The sequence below is a fragment of the Gigantopelta aegis genome, chromosome 4 (genome assembly GCF_016097555.1).
Source record: "Gigantopelta aegis isolate Gae_Host chromosome 4, Gae_host_genome, whole genome shotgun sequence".
NCBI lineage: Eukaryota > Metazoa > Mollusca > Gastropoda > Neomphalida > Peltospiridae > Gigantopelta > Gigantopelta aegis.
In genome coordinates this window covers 45,786,141-45,806,635 of record NC_054702.1, presented here as the reverse complement: position 1 = coordinate 45,806,635, position 20,495 = coordinate 45,786,141, and the positions used below count along the sequence as shown (strand labels likewise).

Here is a 20,495-nt window from a genome sequence, read left to right as displayed (position 1 = left end):
TCCATCTAAAGCTATCTTCAAATATGAAAATTTCCTATCGAGGGGGGGGGCCTTCAAAGGCTCAAGACTGGACCCCCCCCTGCTAAAATTCCTGGATCCGCCCCTGGATCTAGGATTAATTCGTTCCACTTCCGAATTTATAATAACTTACTTTGTGACTGACGTGAAAGGGTCGATGAAAAATACATAAATAATTTTTGGTATTTTTTCGGATAGACTTAGTCGTTCGAGCTAGATATGTTTAATAATACAGTTCGGACCAATAAACTGGTTCGAGAGAAAGCTTCTGTTCGACCCTAGGGGTATTCAACCAATCTGCACCAAAATAAAAGGGTTTAATAGAGAGAAAAAATCGGGACATTGTTCTTGGTTCGAGAATACCGGTAGGTTTGACCGTTGGGCGTTCGAGCCATATACATGTATATATATATATATATACATATGAGTGGCTGCTCCTAGGTGATGACTAGATCACCATCCAATTTAAACAAAGGATGGTCAAATCGATCACTCCATGATGTACAAGTTAACCTGAAACTGACTTGGTCTGTGACGCACAAGTTAACTGTAAGTGAAATAAAGAGACGAAATTAGGTTTTCATTGGAAAAGGCATTTAAATTTATTTTAAACCTGGTTTTTTCAGGATATGTAAGGAATAGAATACAACATTTGTGTCCATTAGATCCCATTTATCTTACAACTAGTTGTTTAAAAATGTATCCAACTCACTTTTGCTCATTAGATACATTTTAAAACAACTCACTGTAAGATGAATGGAATCTAACGGTCATTCATATATTCTCTAGATATCTCATTTTACATTTTATTTCAGCTATGCTTTCACCAGGGATTCTAGAATTTTTATAAAATCCACTAGTCATGGGATTAAAAAAATTACTAGTCACCATTAAAAATTCACTAGCCCTATTTTACTTTAAGTAACTAAAATTTTACTAAATAATAGTAATAATCAGATATGCCACCTAAAGAGGGAGAAGAGCATAAAAACACAAAAATTGAGGGGTTGGTGTGGGGGCAGGATATTCATATTTACAAAATAGACTTTATTGCAACATTTGACTTTTGTTTTCACTAGCCATCAGGCATGGCAATAGCAGTTATTTACTAGCCCAACATTGAATATCACTAGCCATGGGAGTGGGGCTACCATAATCTAGAAGCCCTGCATTTACATTAATTTAGGAAATGGTAGCATAACCAGTCACTGGCTAAGATTACAGTTTTTATTATAATTATGACTATAAGGCAAAAACGTTATATCCTTTTTTTTTACACATTAACAGGACAGACCCTAGTTTTTAAACACATATTTTTCAGTATTAGTAAAAGAGCCATTTATGATCACTGAAATCAAACTTTACTTACATTTTATTGTTTAGATTATCCATTTTCGTACAACTGAAATTTTCCTGGTCATCCAGGTGTTTCTAATACCACAAAATGCATTTATTACATTTTAAAAAATGCACGTGCATCTGATAAGTAACAGTTATGGAGTCGAGTTTTATTTTTATTTTTAATGGTATTTCACCATTTTAACTTCATACACTCTTATTTCACTCTCTTGTGACATTATTCAAATGTGTTACAGGTTTGTAACTTAACCAAACTTAGTGTCAATTTTTACGGTTTGAAACTAGGCTCTGCAGCTTTAATGTACATGTAATATGAAAATGACAGATACAGTGTACTGGTAGGTCAAACTCTTGGACGTCAACAAATGCTATTTACTGTTTTGTTACTTTATGTATTTTGTGTTTAGGGGATGGTACCAAATAATTAATTATCAGAATCTAGAAATTGTGGTTACAAAACTGTTGTGTGACATAAAAAGAAAGAAAGAAATCTTTTATTTAACGACACACTCAACACATTTTATTTACGGTTATATGGCATCAGTCATATGGTTAAGGACCACACAGATTTTGAGAGGAAACCTGCTGTCGCCACTTCATGGGTTACTCTTCCGATTAGCAGCAAGGGATCTTTTATTTGCGCTTCCCACAGGCAGGATAGCACAAACCATTGCCTTTGTTGAACCAGTTATGGATCACTGGTCGGTGCAAGTGGTTTACACCTACCCACTGAGTCTTGCGGAGCACTCACTCAGGGTTTGGAGTCGGTATCTGGATTAAAAATCCCATGCCTCGACTGGGATCCGAACCCAGTACCTACCAGCCTGTTGACCGATGGCGTGTTGTGTGACATGAAAACCAATATCCGGATGCAATATATTGTGAATAAAACACTTGCCTGCATGTACATGTATGTGGGTAAAATTCTGCTATGGTGATTAAAATGTACAAATCACCTGTCTTTCAGTGTAGATTATTTTGCCAGCACCAGCCTTTCATTATGGCATAAATCTTTATTTTACAGGTTTATTTTCCAGTGACAGTCAAACAATACAGTGACTGACGATCAAAACTATAAAATCCTGGTTTAGGACTGTTTGCAAATCACGCATGTCAGACAATCGAAGTCATTGATGATATTGCGAATGGGATATCCCATTTGGAGTTTTGAACTGTTGAATAATGTTTTAATAATCACAATGATTCAAGTATATTCATATTAACATTTGATATGTTGCCTTACGAGTGACAATCCCGAGTAGGCTAGTGATTTTTAAAAATTTACTAGCCAGTTGGCAAGTTAATATAAAGTACTGCTTTGCAACCTGAATAACTATACTACACTACACATCTTGTCAACTTACTGACATGTTCAAACTATCGAAACAGTTTTTATTAACTTCATTTAAATTGTTTCATTCTGACATGTCAGTGTAGTATATTAATGAACAAAGATATTTTCCTTAAGCAATTTAACTATAAGATGCAGAGCGCAACTTCTGAAATACATGTATATTTTTAAACTGTTCAATCAATCAAAACCTTGACAAATATTTAGATCCCCTGAAGGTTCAAGCACATCTGTCTAGGGCACATCCTCGGTTTCCGGGGATAAGTGTCTAAGCACATCTGTCTAGGGCACATCCTCGGTTTCCGGGGATAAGTGTCTAAGCACATCTGTCTAGGGCACATCCTCGGTTTCCGGGGATAAGAGTCTAAGGCACGTTCAACTCTTCGTTGGTCAGTATACAGGTGATGTGGACATAATCACTTCAATGTGAATCTTGTGGTCACATTCCCTATTTCACTAATGCTAGACTTGTTATTAAGTGTATTATAATGGGAAGAAAAAAAAAGAAAGAGAGAGAGAGAGAGAGAGAGAGAGAGAGAGAGAGAGAGAGAGAGAGAGGGGGGGAGAGAGAGAGAGGGGGGAGAGAGAAGAGAGAGAGAGAGAGAGAGAGAGAGAGAGAGAGAGAGAGAGAGAGAGAGAGAGAGAGAGAGAGAGAGAGAGAGAGAGAGTGAGTGAGTGAGTGAGTGAGTGTGTGTTTATTGTGAACTGTTTCAAACTGATGCGTACTTCGGTGCTACTTTTTTTCTTTCTATTTTTTTAAAAACGAGACAAACATTTAACATAGAAACAAAGACATTTGTTTTTGTAATTGGGATATTACAAACATGGATGATGAGGAGATGAATGGTGAAGCCGCAGTATTTCCATTTCGGTATGGGACTACTTGACAGGTCCGTGCTCCAAGCTTGCTGTCAGTTGTGCTATCTCGGTATACCCGAGCCTAGGGTACACAGAACCTGCAGTGCATGTCTGGTAATCATCCCCCATGTGGTGTCATACACTCAAGAGACACAACCCATAATCGCACTCGTGAAGTGGGTGAAACTCGGTTTATGTAGCCTTACACCTACCCCTTGATATTTAGCGGTGCACTATTTCTGGGTTGGAGCTGGTACTGGCATTGCCTCAGGTGGGATATGAACCCAGTACCTACCATCCAGAAATCCGATGGCATAACCACAATACATCAGCACTACTTAATAGGTTCTTTTTAGCCGGGGTTAGGGTCCGTGCACTTGGGAAACCCCCCATAATCTGCCCCTGATGAAGTGTGCACCAACACTGAAAGTGAAACTCATGATGACTATGGACAATTACTTACCTTTGTACAGCCTCTTTGATACAACCCAAGCGACTCACAGCGTTAACATTGTCTCTCTCCCCAGTCCTCTCCTGACGCCACGCAGCTAGAACAAAAATATCCACTACTTTATTTACACTGAGATTTGATTTTGTTTAGGAGATAACCTTATGGAGTTTTTAGATTTGAGGGTGTTATTGTCTATTTGATCCCACAAATGTCATTTTTGACCGAAGGCATTAGCCTGATGTTAAATATGAAACATTTGCAGGCATCATATAGACAATAACACCTGCAAATCTAAAAACTCCATATGGTTATGTCCATTTTAAACTGAATCATTTTTCTACAGACCTAACTGTATATTTGGTATTTCTTGAAAAAAATACCTGGTTACAATCTAACTGCATGTAGACCCTTGAACCGTCAACTTGACATGTTCCAATTGCTAATAACGTCACTTTCTAATGACTTCATTAGCTTTCCGGGTGTTATTCTCATTTGATCCCGAAAAAGAATGTACCGGTACTTAAAATATCACAATACAGAACACACACACCATCAGTTTACAATTATAAATAATAAGCTTATGAATGTATAGATTCACTGTACTATGCCAGTCTGAAGATAGTGCTGTGAAAAACCAGAAATTTTTTTTTCGACATTTTGATTAGCACCAGTTAATGTTTAATTAAACAATTGATTAGCAAGTATATATTTAATGTTTTAGAATCATGCACCAATCTATAAAACGTGCATGGCAAATCAGTACTGAATAAAATATTGCATGGGACAAGTTTCTTTAAACAGACAGCTTTTTAACAGATAACAGAATCATACTTGGTGAAAATAACATCTGTTTCAGTAAATTATCCTTTTCTCATTTGGACAAGGTGAACATATTTGAGAAAATACTCAAAATAAAGTTTAAAAAAAAAGTTTAGTTTGTTTAATGACACCATTAGACAACATTGATGAATTAATCATCGGTTATTGGACGTCAAACATTTGGTAATTTTGACATATAGTAATCAGAGGAAACCTGCTACATTTTTTCTAATGCAGCAAGGAATCTTTTATATGCACTTTCCCACAGACAGGATAGCACATACCACCATCTTTGATATACTAGTCATGGTACACTGGCTGGAACAAGAAATAGCCTTAATGGGCCCACTGACGGGGATTGATACTAGACCGTCCGAGCATTAGTCGAGTACTTTACCAATGGGCTACGTAAAAAGATTACAGAACTTATGTATTTTCTTAGGGAGCACCACCCTACCCCTAGCCACAGTCTATACCACCCCCTACCCCCACACACACCATCCTGCACAAGCTTTCAGTTTAAATTATAATTCATTCTACTCTACCGGCCTCGGTGGCATCATGGTTAGGCCATTGGTCTACAGGCTGGTAGGTACTGGGTTTGGATCCCAGTCGAGGCATGGGATTTTTAATCCAGATACCAACTCCAAACCCTGAGTGAGTGCTCCGTAAGGCTCAATGGGTAGGTGTAAACCACTTGCATCAACCAGTGATCCATAACTGGTTCAACAAAGGCCACGGTTTGTGCTATAAAAGATCCCTTGCTGTCTGTCATAAAAGAGTAGCCTATGTGGTGACAGCGGGTTTCCTCTAAAAACCGTGTCAGAATGACGATATGTTTGACGTCCAATAGCCGATGATAAGATTAAAAACTCAATGTGCTCTAGTGGCGTCATTAAACAAAACAAACTTTACTTTTCACTGTACTCTAATTTAATGAGTAAAATTACCTTGCATCTCAGATACCTGAAACTGCATCTGCATCGACCCACTGACGTCCATACAGTAGATGATGATGCCAGGTTTCTTCTCCAGCTTGGCAGGTTTCTCAGCATCACCACTTTCCTCTGTTCTTTCATCAGGGGGTGACAACATGTAGTCAAACCTGTCATCTTTTGGAATCTCTTCCTGGCTCATGTCAATGTTTTTGTTCTCATTGTAACAGTACTCACTACAAATATTAATAGAAAATATTTTTTTCAAAGGATTTTACAATATGAAACGAATTAATAGATATTTCTGTCATGTTACAAAAATTAAAAGTCCCTATAAAAGCAGACTCTAATCTAGCCGGCAAAATTAATGTTTTCTTCGCTGAAAGTCAGCTCAAATCGCCTATTTATTAGCAGTAGCGAGAAGTCGAAGTCACCGTAATATTTTGGACCTAAGTCAAACAACAGATGTCAAAACCCTGACATCTTTAATGTCATAGCTTAATTGGCACCTTGTCGGTCAGAATTTTCAACAAAAGATGAATTTTACTTGTAGAATGCAGGAAATTGCATTTCAGGATATCTAGTTTTCAAAACATTTACGGGGGAGCATACCCCCGAATCCCCTAGAAACTTTGCTTTGAACCCTCAATCTAAGTCAGCCACAAACACACACATACACACCCTACTTGCTTCTGCTGTGCCTGTCAGTACACCACAAAAGTACAGTCCAGAAGCCACTCATTTCACTGGTTTCAGAAATGGAATCTTATGCATTATGAAATTAAACATTAAAAGGAAAATAAAAGAAAGAAATGTTTTATTTAACGACACACTCAACACATTTTATTTACGGTTATATGGTGTCAGACATAGGGTTAAGGACCACACAGATATTGAGAGAAGAAACCCGCTGTCGCCACTCCCATAAGCTACTCTTTTCGATTAGCAGCAAGGGATCTTTTATATGCACCATCCCACAGACAGAGTAGTACATACCACAGCCTATGTTACACCAGTTGTGGAGCACTGGCTGGAACGAGAAATAGCCCAACGGGTCCACTGAGTGGGGTCGATCCTAGACTGACCGCACATCAAGCGAATGATTTACCACTGGGTTACATCTTGCCCCTAGCATAAAAAGGGGACCATGGACCACAGTGAATTTGACACTTTAGACCAACCATCTTACGTACCATTTCCAGACCCTGTCACCACTTTCCCCGGTAATAGTTGATGTACTGCAGAGCACAGCTTTACACCGACTACACCGGACTGGGTCTCCAGTAACCTGATTGGGCTCCTCGGCCAGCTCGCCCAGTGCAACATGCACTATGTTACCATCCAGCTTCTTGCATTGAAGGTTCTTGGCAGCAGGTGGGGTTGCAGACTTTACTGCAGATGGTGGTTCTGGAGGTCCTCCAAATACTGGATCAGCTCTCTGCTGGACTACTGGTTGATGTGGTGCTTTCTTTTTCTTACCACTTAGAGTCCGTCGCAAACTGGATAAAAACCCACCTGTGAAAAGACAAAACATTATACTGTGACAATATAAACATTTTTTTTTTTTTTTTTTTTTGTTTTTACATATTTACACACAATTTAAATGATGTCAGTGCTGTGCTGTCTGTGGAAATTTACATAATAATCACGAATGTAAAGCTGGGCAGTATACCGTATATATACCGCTCAGTATATGTATTATGTCAATACCGATTTAAGGTACCGAGCAAATTTCAAAATACTGAAATTTTAGTATTGCAAAATGTTTCCAGCCATTTAGTAAAGCACTAACAATATATCTAACGAACGCAAAGTGGGTTGGGTATAAATCAGACAAGAGCCTTGTGTATGGAATTTAGTTTTATTTACATGAAATTTGCAGGTGAGCCTTAACTCAGGCATGCATTTAAGACCAAGTACACCAAAAAGACCGCTTTAACACATACCACTGTTTTAACCTCGGACTGCTGGATTAATTTTAACAAAAACTGTGATGAGGGGGGAACAAATTTATAACTTTTATTCACAAATTTTCACTTAAAAATTGTATTAATAAAATCATGGCCATTATTAAGATTAGTCTCGATCAGTGTTCTATTATTATTTCTGGTCAGTGCTGTGTGTAAAATTGGCGGGAAATATGAATGAGTGCATGCACTGTATGCAATATACAGTGTGTTGGCTTGCATCAAGTCGGGTAAGATATTTCTCCTGCAGTAGTCAGCAGTGATATAAATAAGCTTGGTAACTAGTTTAATGTGCTCATATACCACTAGGGTTTCGAACACGCCCATCCCGAGTCCGGCCTCCGATATGACTGGGGACCGGACTCGAGACAGGAATTACCTAGACTACAGGCAATTTTGAAATTTACTTGTTTTTTTACTTGTTCATAGGACAACAATTGACAACCATTTGTTTGTCCAAGCACATTCCCACTTGTTAGGACAAGTGCTTATTTTAAATGCTGGTCAGAGGTTTAGCTCTGGTTAGAATGAGCCTAGATACCAATGAAGATTGATTCTATAATCCATTGCATCTTTGAAAACTCCCCCACCACTCTGATACACCTTGTCATATATCTTAGCTGGAAAAAAATCAACTACTTACCAGACTTCTGTTTTGCAAATGAACCCTGCATGGCTGGATCAATATTTGAACACAGCATGTTTGGACTTGCATAAGATAATGGCGGTGATGGTGTAGCTTTTGATTTCTTCTTTTTCTTCTTCTTCTCCTTTTTGGCAGCCCTGGCATCAGAATCAATTGGTCCAAGACCTTTGATGTTGACCATCTTCCTGAAGGAATCTTCTATGGTTGGGTCATAATTGTCAACAAATATGTTCTGCACAAACATGACTGTAATGGAGGACTTCCCTACACCACCAGAGCCAAGCATGACAATCTAAACAAAAGCAAAAAAATAAGAGAAAGTTACTGGTCAAGCTATACAAAATGTTTGCTGCAAAGCATACATTGTGGATGAACTAACTTTTTCTATAGCTCTGCCACTCAACAAATTAACACATTGTGAATTTTAAAAACAGGCAAATTTTATTTTTATTTTGCAGAAGAATTTCAGTAATGATTGACAGTTTGTTCGCAAATAACTGTGGGTTTCTTAAAATTTTAATTTTAAGAGATCACCTAGTACACGTTTTTGGAAAAATGTTTTGCTCATGAACCCAAAGCTATATAGCCCTTCATTAGGACTTATGAACATGATTCAAATGGATGTAAATAAATAATATTCTAAGCAACATGCTCTCAGTGTTGACCAAAAATATAAATAGAATATTACATGACTGTCCATGACAGACAATATTTACAACATGAGTGCCTAAATTATCATATTTCCATTACTATCGCTTCGGAAATATAATAATTTAGGCACTCATGTCATAAACATCGTCTGTCATGAACATAAATAAAATATTCTGTTGATTACTGTAGAATTATTCTTCTAAATTAATAAACATACAGTCCAGTCAATGTTTACAAACTACCAACCTTTCTTTACAGACGAACTAATTTGTAGACATCTTTAAAACCTGATCACAAGTCAACCCATTCTAAAGTGACATCATAATAATAACAACCTCTTTATAATACAATCTCAAGCTTAATACATCTATTTGGTAAACTTTGTACTTGACTATAATTTCAGTCAGCCATATTACTTGATATTCAAACATAAGTGTACGAGACAGGGGGCAGAGGGGGAACAAATGCCCCTCTAGTGCTGGAGCAAAACCTCAAATATGAGCAAAAATAATACAAATAACATTTGGGAAAAATTTGCTAACCTGAGACCTTTTTACCATGACGTCATTTTGGAGAGCTTCAGTGCAGACTATGGGACATGTATGTCGTATGAGCCAATCGGAAAGAGGTGTACTTCTATTACAGCCAATCATTAAATGACAAAGCTAAGAGGACATACGATTATGTTATGACATATGAGGAAAATTGTATGATAAATATAAACCCCGTTATGGCATTCCTCATAGGTAATAATTATTGGATATTAAATGAGCTTCCATTTTGTATCATGTTCATGTCCCAGTTGAAATAATGTTCAATTGTCATGAGCTTTGGCAAGTGACAATGAAAATCATTTCACGAGGGACATAAACATGATATGAAATGGTAGCGAGTTTAATATCCTATTTATTACCCATAATCGATCTTAATTTATATCATTTTGGTTGACGTTCCTGTAAGGTTGCTGTGTGCCAATCGATGACGTATCAATTTGATATGTACCAATATATTTTTAACCATATGGGTAATAGACGATGATATTTTATGAGGACGAAGTCCTGTTAAATGTATTTATCACCTTGTAGTCATTACTTGCACGAGGGAGAGTCTTCACAAGCGTTTCCATCGCCTTTATGACATTCTCTCCTGTCTTGGCTGATGTCTCGATGAAAGGTACACTCTGAGTTTGGGCCAAAGCGGCGCCTTCTCTCTTCTCTACAACACGGGAAGCCTCCAAGTCACTTTTATTACCACAGAGAATCTAAAACAAAAATTATTTCTTTTACAGCTGTGCATGTAGGGAATAGTTATGTTGTATCTGACCATTGGTTGATGTTAAAGACAGGAGTTGCATGGCAGTTGTGGTGCAACAAAATTGAGTGCTGTGCCAAAAATAACTTTATTTAACCAGCTACATGTATAGTCTGTCCCATCATTCTATAAAAATGTTTTTGTAAATAATTTCAGTTTGGTTTGACTTAAAAAGAAAAGTAAAAGTGTTTTGGAAATAAAATAAAAAATACTATCTTTGTGTGTAATTTACAGATCAATTGGCTCAGAACTAAATAACTTATAGTAAATTCCAAAATATGAAAAAACGTTTTTCCTGTGGGACTATATATAGTCATCATATCACTCTTATTTATAATAATATACTCAACAACGAAAGTTTAGCTAATGTTAAAAAAATGGCATAACATTTATAAATTAACTTATTTTTATGAATTAGTATTCACATCTGAAATGTTTATCATTTACAAACAACATAAACTCATCAACCTTTGCCTTAACACAACAGGAGGACCTGGTTTTCTTTTACATTTTTTCAACCATGGCAAATTTAGACGTCATAAAAGATAATTGCTAAACTTTCATTGTTGAGTATATGATACACAACTGAATTAAAGCCTATAGTTTATTTTGTTTAACAACACTACTAGAGCACATGCATTGATTAACGAATCATCAGCTATTGCATGTCAAACATTTGGTAATTCTGACAAGTACATGTTTTCTTCTGAGGAAACCCAGCACATTTTCCCATACATTTTCCCATACATTTTCCCACAAACAGGACATAATGTCTTGAAGGTAATTTTGACGCATAATTCAGAACGGTTCATCGAAATTGAAAATGAAGATAATTGGTTGATTTGACTTAGTTGATCAAAAGGTACATATCTAGCTCCATGCTGAAACCTTTTGGGATTGGGTAGAGGGAGTCGGTATTATGTTGTCTCACTTGCTATGCAGTTGAATACATGTATACATAAGACATTTAATATAAGGCCTGTGATATGGTTCTGTTTTGAGAATCTGTTAAACCTCCATCACGTATCACTTACAGCACGGGAGTGGTCTTCGCCAGTGACTCGCTGCAGCCACCGAAACATTGCAGTGGCTTCTGTAAACGATTCTCTGTTTGTGATGTTGTATATGATGAAGAATCCATCACCTGTTCTCATGCACAGCTCTTTAATAGCAGAATATTCTTCCTGACCAGCGGTGTCTAAGATATCCAGCAGTACTGGCTACAAATAGAGTTATATACTATTTTTAACAAACACACAATAGTGAAGTTATCTCATAAAGAAAACAAAGATAAATTATTAATACAATTCTAGCATGCAACACAGCGTACTGTAAAGCAAAATAAATACATGTACAGTCAAACCTGTCCTAGCGGCCACCTGTAAAAATCAGTCCCCTGCCTTAAGCGGCTACTTTTTTCCGTCCCATTGTTCCAAATAATTTGTAATGTAAATGCACCTGTAATAAGCGGTCACTGTATAACACAACCAGCGGCCACCTAAATCGGATCACAAATCGCTAAAATAGCTGTATTAAGCAGCCACAGTAAATGTGTACTGTTATATAAAAGGATATTTTAACAGCAGTGATAAGGTGCAGCAAATAACTGATCTTCACACCTTTCAGTCCCGACATCTGAACTGTGTATCAATTAAGAAAGTATGACACTGGAATTACTGTCCTGGATGGAGGAGCCCGCCGAGGCCCGGCGTGCGCTACAACAGCTTGTTCTGAATGTGCAAATAAAGCCCTATGACCTGACCTGACCTGACTGGAATGCATCTAATATTGGGCAGGCTACGCTTGACATATGACTTACTATGACAATACACTGCATGAAGTAGGAATTAAATAATTAAATGGAAGAAGAAAACAAACTTGTTTTTTTAAGAACAGTTAATTTAATGCATGTATTCAAGTTGTTTTTTTCTGAAGGAGGCGGCATGTCGAAAGTCGAGGCACACATCCAATTATTAGCAGTACAGACGGTAAAACAAGAAACAACAACAAATGTTTTAAAGACTATATGTGATAACCTGTAATCAGCGGCTACCTGTCTTAAGCAGACACTTTTATCTACTCCCTTATGTAACCGCTTAAGATAGGTTTGACTGTACATACAGGTCTAGGAATTATGACACAATTTCACCATGTATTAACAACCAGCTAAGCCTATTTTTAACCAATCGCGGATAAGCTTCCAAATGCATATCACAAGATTATGCACAAATTATATAAAAATACCAACATAATTTGGCTGGGAAGCATTTATTCTTAGTAATTCTATACCCCACCACTATTTATTAAACTGATGGTAAAACAATCGCTGGCAACTGCCTATTAATTATAACGACATATCTGATTTCACGGCTAGCTGTGGATGAGCAAAATATTTAGTCAAATTGTCCACTAAACTTCAAAAATTGCAGAAATCAACAGTTACTTTCTAAAAAATGTCAGTTATTACATAAAATAACTTCGCTAAATGAAAGTAAAACTACTTTAAAAATTCGCAATCGGCGAATTTGGCGAGTGCCAGATCGAGTTAGCCCAGGATTTAATCATTTAAAACTGACCATTCACATGCATCACATTAATTTTGTTACCATTACACACCACACTTAATCTGTGTACATACATACAATTTCTGAGTTACTGATTCAAGTTATTGTCTATCAGAATATATTTAGTAATACATCATCAGTTAAATGTATTATTGTTTCTTCTCGTATCCTTTTTACACCTATATGTGTAAATCGGACAGGTGCGTTTTTCATTGGAGCTCAGTATATGTTACAAGATAAGTGTGACAAGATAGCAGGTTGATTAAATATGTAGTCGAGTTCATGTTTTGTTTTTGTTTAACGACACCACTAGAGCACACTGATGTATTAATCATTGGCTATTGGATGTCAAACATTTGGTAATTTTGATATATAGTCTTAAAAGAGCAAACCCGCTACATTTTTCCATTAGCAGCAAGGGATCTTTTATAGATCCAACATCCTACAGACAGGATAGCACATACCACAACCTGGCCAGAGCAAGAAATAGCCCAATGGGCTCACCGACTAATGGGCTACATTCATCATCATGTTTTGCATTTTATTATATAACATTTAGTGAAATATCTTAAAATATCAGTGAAATAAAAGTGTTATCAGTCACTCAGTGACGATAACACATTTTAGAGTGAAAATTTCACTATTTCGCTCCAAAATGTGTTATCGTCAATGTAGAAAGTGTTATCTTCATTGTAAGAAAGCCGGAACTATTTTGCTGCTGGTATTTTAAAAATAAAGGTAAATTGCCAAAATTTATATAAAAAATAGAACATTTCATGTTTTTTTGTCAAATATGATTTATATCTCATCTCGTGAAGTTTGCAATCATATCACTCGTCGCGGTGAGATATAATTGCAAACTTCACTCGATGAGATATAAATCACTATGCTATAACTTCAAGTATAAGACAGCGAGGCAAGATTGCAGGTTGCAAGACCATAAGCTTCATCGTGTATAGCATAATGATGTTTATAGTACAATAGATTGATTAAATAAAAAGCTGAGTTCATGTTTTGCATTATATTACACTATCCTATAAGATCGCGAGGCAAGATTGCAGGTTGAACGTGGAAACTCACCACACCATCTTCAGTGACGTCGGCCTCATCTTCCGAGCCAGTGCTCCAATCGTCCGGCACCTCCTCATCCTCCTCAACACCCACGTAAACAAACTCACTGCCAAAATTCATCACTCACACACTAAAAACACAACATAAGCATTTTAGATGAACAACATAACATATATGTAAAGAAATAAGAAGCATCTAGTCCAACGAAGTACTTATATTTTGGGGGGGGGGGGGGGGGGGGGGGGGGGGGGGGGGTAGAGGTCCAGCTAACAATTAAACTCCTGATGGGGGGGAGAAAGGATAGAGGTCCAGCTAACAAATATACCCGGTGGGGGGGGGGAAGGGTAGAGGTCCAGCTAACAATTAAACTCCTGATGGGGGGGGGGAGAAAGGATAGAGGTCCAGCTAACAAATGTACCCCTGGCAGGGGGGGGGGGGGGGGGAGGGTCCAGCTAACAATTAAACTCCTGATGGGGGGGGGAAAGGATAGAGGTCCAGCTAACAAATATACCCGGTGGGGGGGGGAAGGGTAGAGGTCCAGCTAACAATTAAACTCCTGATGGGGGGGGGGGGGGAGAAAGGATAGAGGTCCAGCTAACAAATATACCCGGTGGGGGGGGGGGGGGGGGGGGTAGAGGTCCAGCTAACAATTAAACTGATGGGGGGGGGGGATAGAGGTCCAGCTAACAAATATACCCGGAGAAAGGGGAAGGGTAGAGGTCCAGCTAACAAATATACCCGGCGGGGGGGGGAGGGTAGAGGTCCAGCTAACAAATATACCCGGTGGAGGGGGGGGGAAGAGGGTAGAGGTCCAGCTAACAAATATACCCGGCGGAGGGGGGGGGGGGTCCAGCTAACAAAATATACCCGGTGGGAGGGGGGGGAGAGGGTAGAGGTCCAGCTAACAATTATACCCAGCGGAGGGGGGGGGGGAGAGGGTAGAGGTCCAGCTAACAATTATACCCGGCGGACGGGGGGGGGAGAGGGTAGAGGTCCAGCTAACAATTATACCCGGCGGAGGGGGGGGGAGAGGGTAGAGGTCCAGCTAACAATTATACCCAGCAGAGGGGGGGGGGGAGAGGGTAGAGGTCCAGCTAACAAATATACCCCTGGCAGGGGGGGGGGAGAGGGTAGAGGTCCAGTTAACAAATATACCCGGCGGAGGGGGGGGGGAGAGGGTAGAGGTCCAGCTAACAATTATACCCGGCGGAGGGGGGGGGGGGAGAGGGTAGAGGTCCAGCTAACAATTATACCCGGCGGAGGGGGGGGGGAGAGGGTAGAGGTCCAGCTAACAATTATACCCGGCGGAGGGGGGGGGGGGGAGAGGGTAGAGGTCCAGCTAACAATTATACCGGCGGAGGGGGGGGGGGGAGAGGGTAGAGGTCCAGCTAACAATTATACCCGGCGGAGGGGGGGGGGGAGAGGGTAGAGGTCCAGCTAACAAATATACCCGGCGGAGGGGGGGGGAGAGGGTAGAGGTCCAGCTAACAATTATACCCGGCGGAGGGGGGGGGGGGGAGAGGGTAGAGGTCCAGCTAACAATTATGCCCCTGGCCTCCTACCATTCCCTATATCATTCTAACAGGGTCTGTATTTCAATAATAATTGAATGCATTATTAAATTAAAATCATAAATACCCATAAAAAAAATCCTGGGGAACAGTGTTTAATGCTATGTAAGTTAAATACATTTGTGTGTAATGAAGACCATATATATAACCATGACATAGTGTTACTCTCATCTCTCCACGGAGCAGGGTAACTGAACTGTTAAAGTTTGTTTTGTTTAACGACACCACTGGAGCACATTGATTAATTAATCATCGGCTATTTGAAGGAAGGCAGGAAATGTTTTATTTAACGACGCACTCAACACATTTTATTTACAGATATATTGTGTTGGACATATGGCTAAGGACCACACAGATATTGAGGAAGGAAACCCGCTGTCACCATTTCATGGGCTACTCTTTTCGATTAGCAGCAAGGGATCTTTTATATGCACCATCCCATAGACAGGATAGCACATACCACAGGCTTTAATGTACCAGTCGTGGTGCACTGGCTGGAGCGATAAATAACCCAATGTGCCCACCGACAGGGATCAATCCCAAACCGACTGCGCATCAAGTGAGCGCTTTACCACTGGGCTACATCTTGCACCTCATTGGCTATTGGATGTCAAACATTGGTCATTCTGACACGTAGTCATCAGAGGAAACCTGCTAAATTCTTCCTAATGCAGCAAGGGATCTTTTATATGCACTTTCCCACAGATATAGGAAAGCACATACCATGGCCTTTGACCAGTTGTGGTGCACGGGTAGGAATGAGAAAAAGCCCAATCAGTTCAATGGAACCACCGAGGTGATTCGATCCTGCGACATAAGCACTACAAGCGAGCACTCAACTGACAGAGCTTCATCTCGACCCTCAATAATAATTGAATGCATTATTAAATTAAAATCATAAGTATCCCCAACAAAAACCCTGGGGAACAGTGCTACAGTTATATATAATGAAGATATATAACCATGGCATAGCAGGAGTGCAGACATGGTAACTATTTCACTAGCCCGCTGGATCAGAACCAACTAAAATTTATTAGCCCTCCTCAATTTCTACTAGTCTGTGAGCCTATAGAACAATATATTATTGTTTAAACATGGTATAATATATATATTTTTGGCAAAAACATTATTAAGGACACTTGGCAAGATGCTAAGTGATCAACATCACATGGCGAATCAAATCAAGCCCCAAACATTGATTGATAAATCAATAAATTTTGAAATATTCTGGTAAAGACTTTTAAGTTTTTCACATTTCTTTCATATATATTTACAAAATCCAAGTGACATCCTGCAAGTATTTAACAGAAAAATCTATTCAAAACACACTGGCACCACACTTTTAACATAAACAAGCCATTTTAGTACAATATGTGCTACATGTATTGTTGTGTATTTCATCATCATTTTGAATTGTTTGTTTGAATGGTTTGGAATTCTGGCAGGGATGAATGATGATGAGTCACAAATTAGATGCCCCCCCCAAAAAAAAAAAAAAAAAATAATAATAATAATAATAATAAAAAATAAAAAAAAATAATAATAATAATAAAAAATAATAAAAATAATAATAACAATAACGTCAGTCAGAAAAAGACAGATTGCCTGTCAGACCAGTAGTTGCATTTTTTAACTCGTCCCTCATAATTTTAAATCGCATTTGGCGAACAGGCAAATACGTTTTGCTGGGAGCTGGGTGTGACTGAACCTACATGTAGTACCAATCGTGAACTGAGTGCCGTCGACTCTCACATTTTAGTGGTGGGACTCAATCAAGTTTCTTACGTTCATTATGTTCCTTAAAAATTATTTCTACACAAAAATATTTTTAGCACAATGTCAGAACTTGAATACATGTATACATATAAAGATAGGATCAATTCAGTGGCATAGCAGGGGTGGGGGTGTCCATGCCCCCCCCATTAAACATACATACATACATACATACAGTGTGGGTTGCCCCCTCCCCCCTATATATATAAAATCCTGGGTACGCCAGTGGATCAATTATCTGAAGACAGGAGTATTTTCATTAAATTGTGGAATGAATGTTCAAGGATATCCAGCTAATATGTGTCACAACATGTAAAAAAGTTGATTAGGGAAACACATCACACAACCAGAGGCAACGGTCTCGGTGGCATCGTAATTAGGCCATCAGTCTACAGGCTGGTAGGTACTGGGTTCGGATCTCAGTCGAGGCATGGGATTTTTAATCCAGATACTGACTCCAAACCCTGAGTGAGTGTTCCGCAAGACTCAATGGGTAGGTGTAAACCACTTGCACCGACTTGTGGGAAGCGCAAATAAAGATCCCTTGCTGCCTGTCGTAAAAGGGTAGCCTATGTGGCGACAGCAGGTTTCCTCTAAAAAACAGTGTCAGAATGACCATATGTTTGATGTCCAATAGCCGATGATAAGATAAAAAATCAATGTGCTCTAGTGGCGTCGTTAAATAAAATAAACTTTACTTTTACTTTACAACCTGAAAATATACATCTAATGAACAGTAAACATTATTTTGGGGGAGGTGGGATGGGGCTCTACCCCATGTGACTCCCTACAATGGCATTGCCTGGACATGACCAGTTCCCTGTAGCATGAAGGGGGGGGGGGGCAATGACAGAATGTTATAATGGGGGTGGGGGTCACAAAATTCTAAAAAGGACAATTTGAGTTTGTCAAAAGCAAATTGGAAAATGAGCCCAGCTTTTAAAGGGAGCAAGATCTGTAGGGGGTTCGGGGAGATATGCTCAAGAATGTTGAAGAATTTTGACAGGGGAAGTCTAGACTATGGTGAACGAAGTTTATTGAGGGGGTGGAGACATGTAGGCCCCCTATGTTAAAATACCCCAGAAAATGTATTAAAAAAACTGAAAATGTGCTTCAGCTGAGAGGTGTTTGAGGATGTTGTTCAGTTGATGATGAATTTAAAATATCTAGAAAAAAAAATCTATAATAATGACACTTCAAACGGGCGGGGATGGGTACGGTTACAGGACCTTTGTGACACCCCACCCCCACCCCCACCCCCACCCCAGGGCCACTCTGGATCTGCAAATGATGAATCTCACACAACAGTTACCCATGACTGATCATGACAATAGTTCATCAAGATAAACGTCTCCGGCAGGATATTTATTAATGTGATGTTTATTACTGTGCCGTCCAATAGATGTCAAAATGTTAAAAACAAAAAATTAAAAACCCAGACCGTCAGTAGATGTTTTCCTCGCGACAGTCGCGTAACTACTATGGCAACTGTATAATAATTGATATAAACAAGTATTAAATTAGTACGCCCTATATATATATACACTTTGTACATGACATGTCTGTAAATTGTAATATTATTCAAGAGAAAACAACAACGTTCCGACCCCGGTTCGGCCAATACCGGTACTGCGTGCTATGTTTTACAACCTAACCCTTTTCTAAGGTTTCGGCATGTTTTGCGGGTCGGTTAACAAGTAAACACAACACAAATATATACATTTACCACTCACCCAGTTGTTTTCTTCGGTATCTATTTGCCTGTAACAGGAATAAATTGATTTCGTCTGACAGACTACTTCTAGTACTTGTGGAGATATCTCGATTTGAGCACATTTAACTCTAATAATATAACAAAACACACCTGTATGTATTATATATATGAGATCCTGGAGTAAATACTATAAATAAAAGATATGTCATTGGACGAAGTCAAAGTCTAAATATATCCTTTCAATCACTAACACGTAACATCCATCGATGCTATTTTAATCATTTACTCATTCGGAAAACATCGGTGGCATCCGAAGTCTCCGGTATATACTCATTCGGAACTCTTCGACCGATTTCGCGATCGGTGACGTCTAGTCGACTCACGATAGGGCCTCCAACCGGTCTCGTCGGTGTCGTGGTTAGGCCATCGGACATAAGGCTAGTAGGTACAGGGTTCGCAGCCCAGAACCGGCTCCCATCCAGAACGAGTTTTAACGACTCAATGTGTAGGTGTAAGGCCACTTCTGTCTCACTAACTACTAACAACTAACCCACTGTCACGGACAGACAACCCAGGATAGCGTGCTTAAATCTTAATTGGATATAAGCAAGAAAATAATTTAAAAGAAACAGGAGAAAGGGCCTCCTCTTGACAAAACAAAAGTCTGGACATAATTCAAACTAACTTGTAATATCGTGAACTAGCACCGTCAACTGCTAGTATGCATGCAGGTTGCAAAGTGTTTTGGTAATTCTGACTCATCAGAGTGCGAGTGCGAATAATGTTTACATGCTCATATACCACTAGAGTTTCGAGCATGTCCGTCTTGGGACCTGTCTCTGGATAGCCAGGGGCTTGTCCTGGGACAGAAAAAAATTATGCGGACAATTTTGAAATTTACATCCAAAAATTAAATAGTGGGCCTTTAAAATTTTGATGCGCATCTCTAATTAATATAATTAATAAAGAAAATTCTACTCATTAAATTTGGTCGCTAGATTAGATCGGGTGGTCAAAAAGAAATTAGATAAGATCGGTGGCCTGACCTCGGGATGGACGGGGGGGGGGGGGGGGGGGGGCAGAATTTTGAAAATAGCAATTAGTAAAAAAGTTAATAGAATTTTGAAAAAAAGAAAGAAAAAAGTTAAAAGCCAAAAATAAAAAGAATTGACTGCTCGGTTGAATATTTATATAATTTGGAGCATTTTAGAAGGACAGTCCAAAAATAAATAAAAGAAAGAAGAGAGGATCGGACTATTTAATAATATTAAAAAAAAAAAAAAAAGTAATTTCGACATAAACTTTTGAACGAAGGTCTAAAAGTTTATTTAGTCCGATCTATATGTCCACGTGAGTGGCCTCGTTAAGGCCGTTAGGGTGCACAGCTTGTAGGGACGAGATGGGTTGCATCCCGTCAAGAAAACCCCTAGATTGAC

At 38.9% G+C, this 20,495-nt stretch overlaps 1 protein-coding gene across 1 annotated transcript in view; it reads right to left on the bottom strand.

Annotated features, from left to right (window-relative positions):
* The window catches only part of LOC121370613 (circularly permutated Ras protein 1-like), a 39,220-nt gene extending 20,015 nt beyond the window's left edge, over positions 1-19,205 (bottom strand). The window contains exons 1-8 of the mRNA XM_041495961.1: positions 19,079-19,205; positions 14,011-14,131; positions 11,401-11,586; positions 10,134-10,316; positions 8,402-8,696; positions 6,985-7,306; positions 5,807-6,027; positions 4,050-4,134 (exon numbers count right to left, since the gene is read on the bottom strand). Coding sequence (XP_041351895.1) covers positions 4,050-4,134; positions 5,807-6,027; positions 6,985-7,306; positions 8,402-8,696; positions 10,134-10,316; positions 11,401-11,586; positions 14,011-14,121 — 1,403 coding nt within the window. The 5' untranslated portion in view covers positions 14,122-14,131; positions 19,079-19,205. The remainder of the gene's footprint in view (positions 1-4,049; positions 4,135-5,806; positions 6,028-6,984; positions 7,307-8,401; positions 8,697-10,133; positions 10,317-11,400; positions 11,587-14,010; positions 14,132-19,078) is intronic.
* Positions 19,206-20,495: the final 1,290 nt, after the last annotated feature.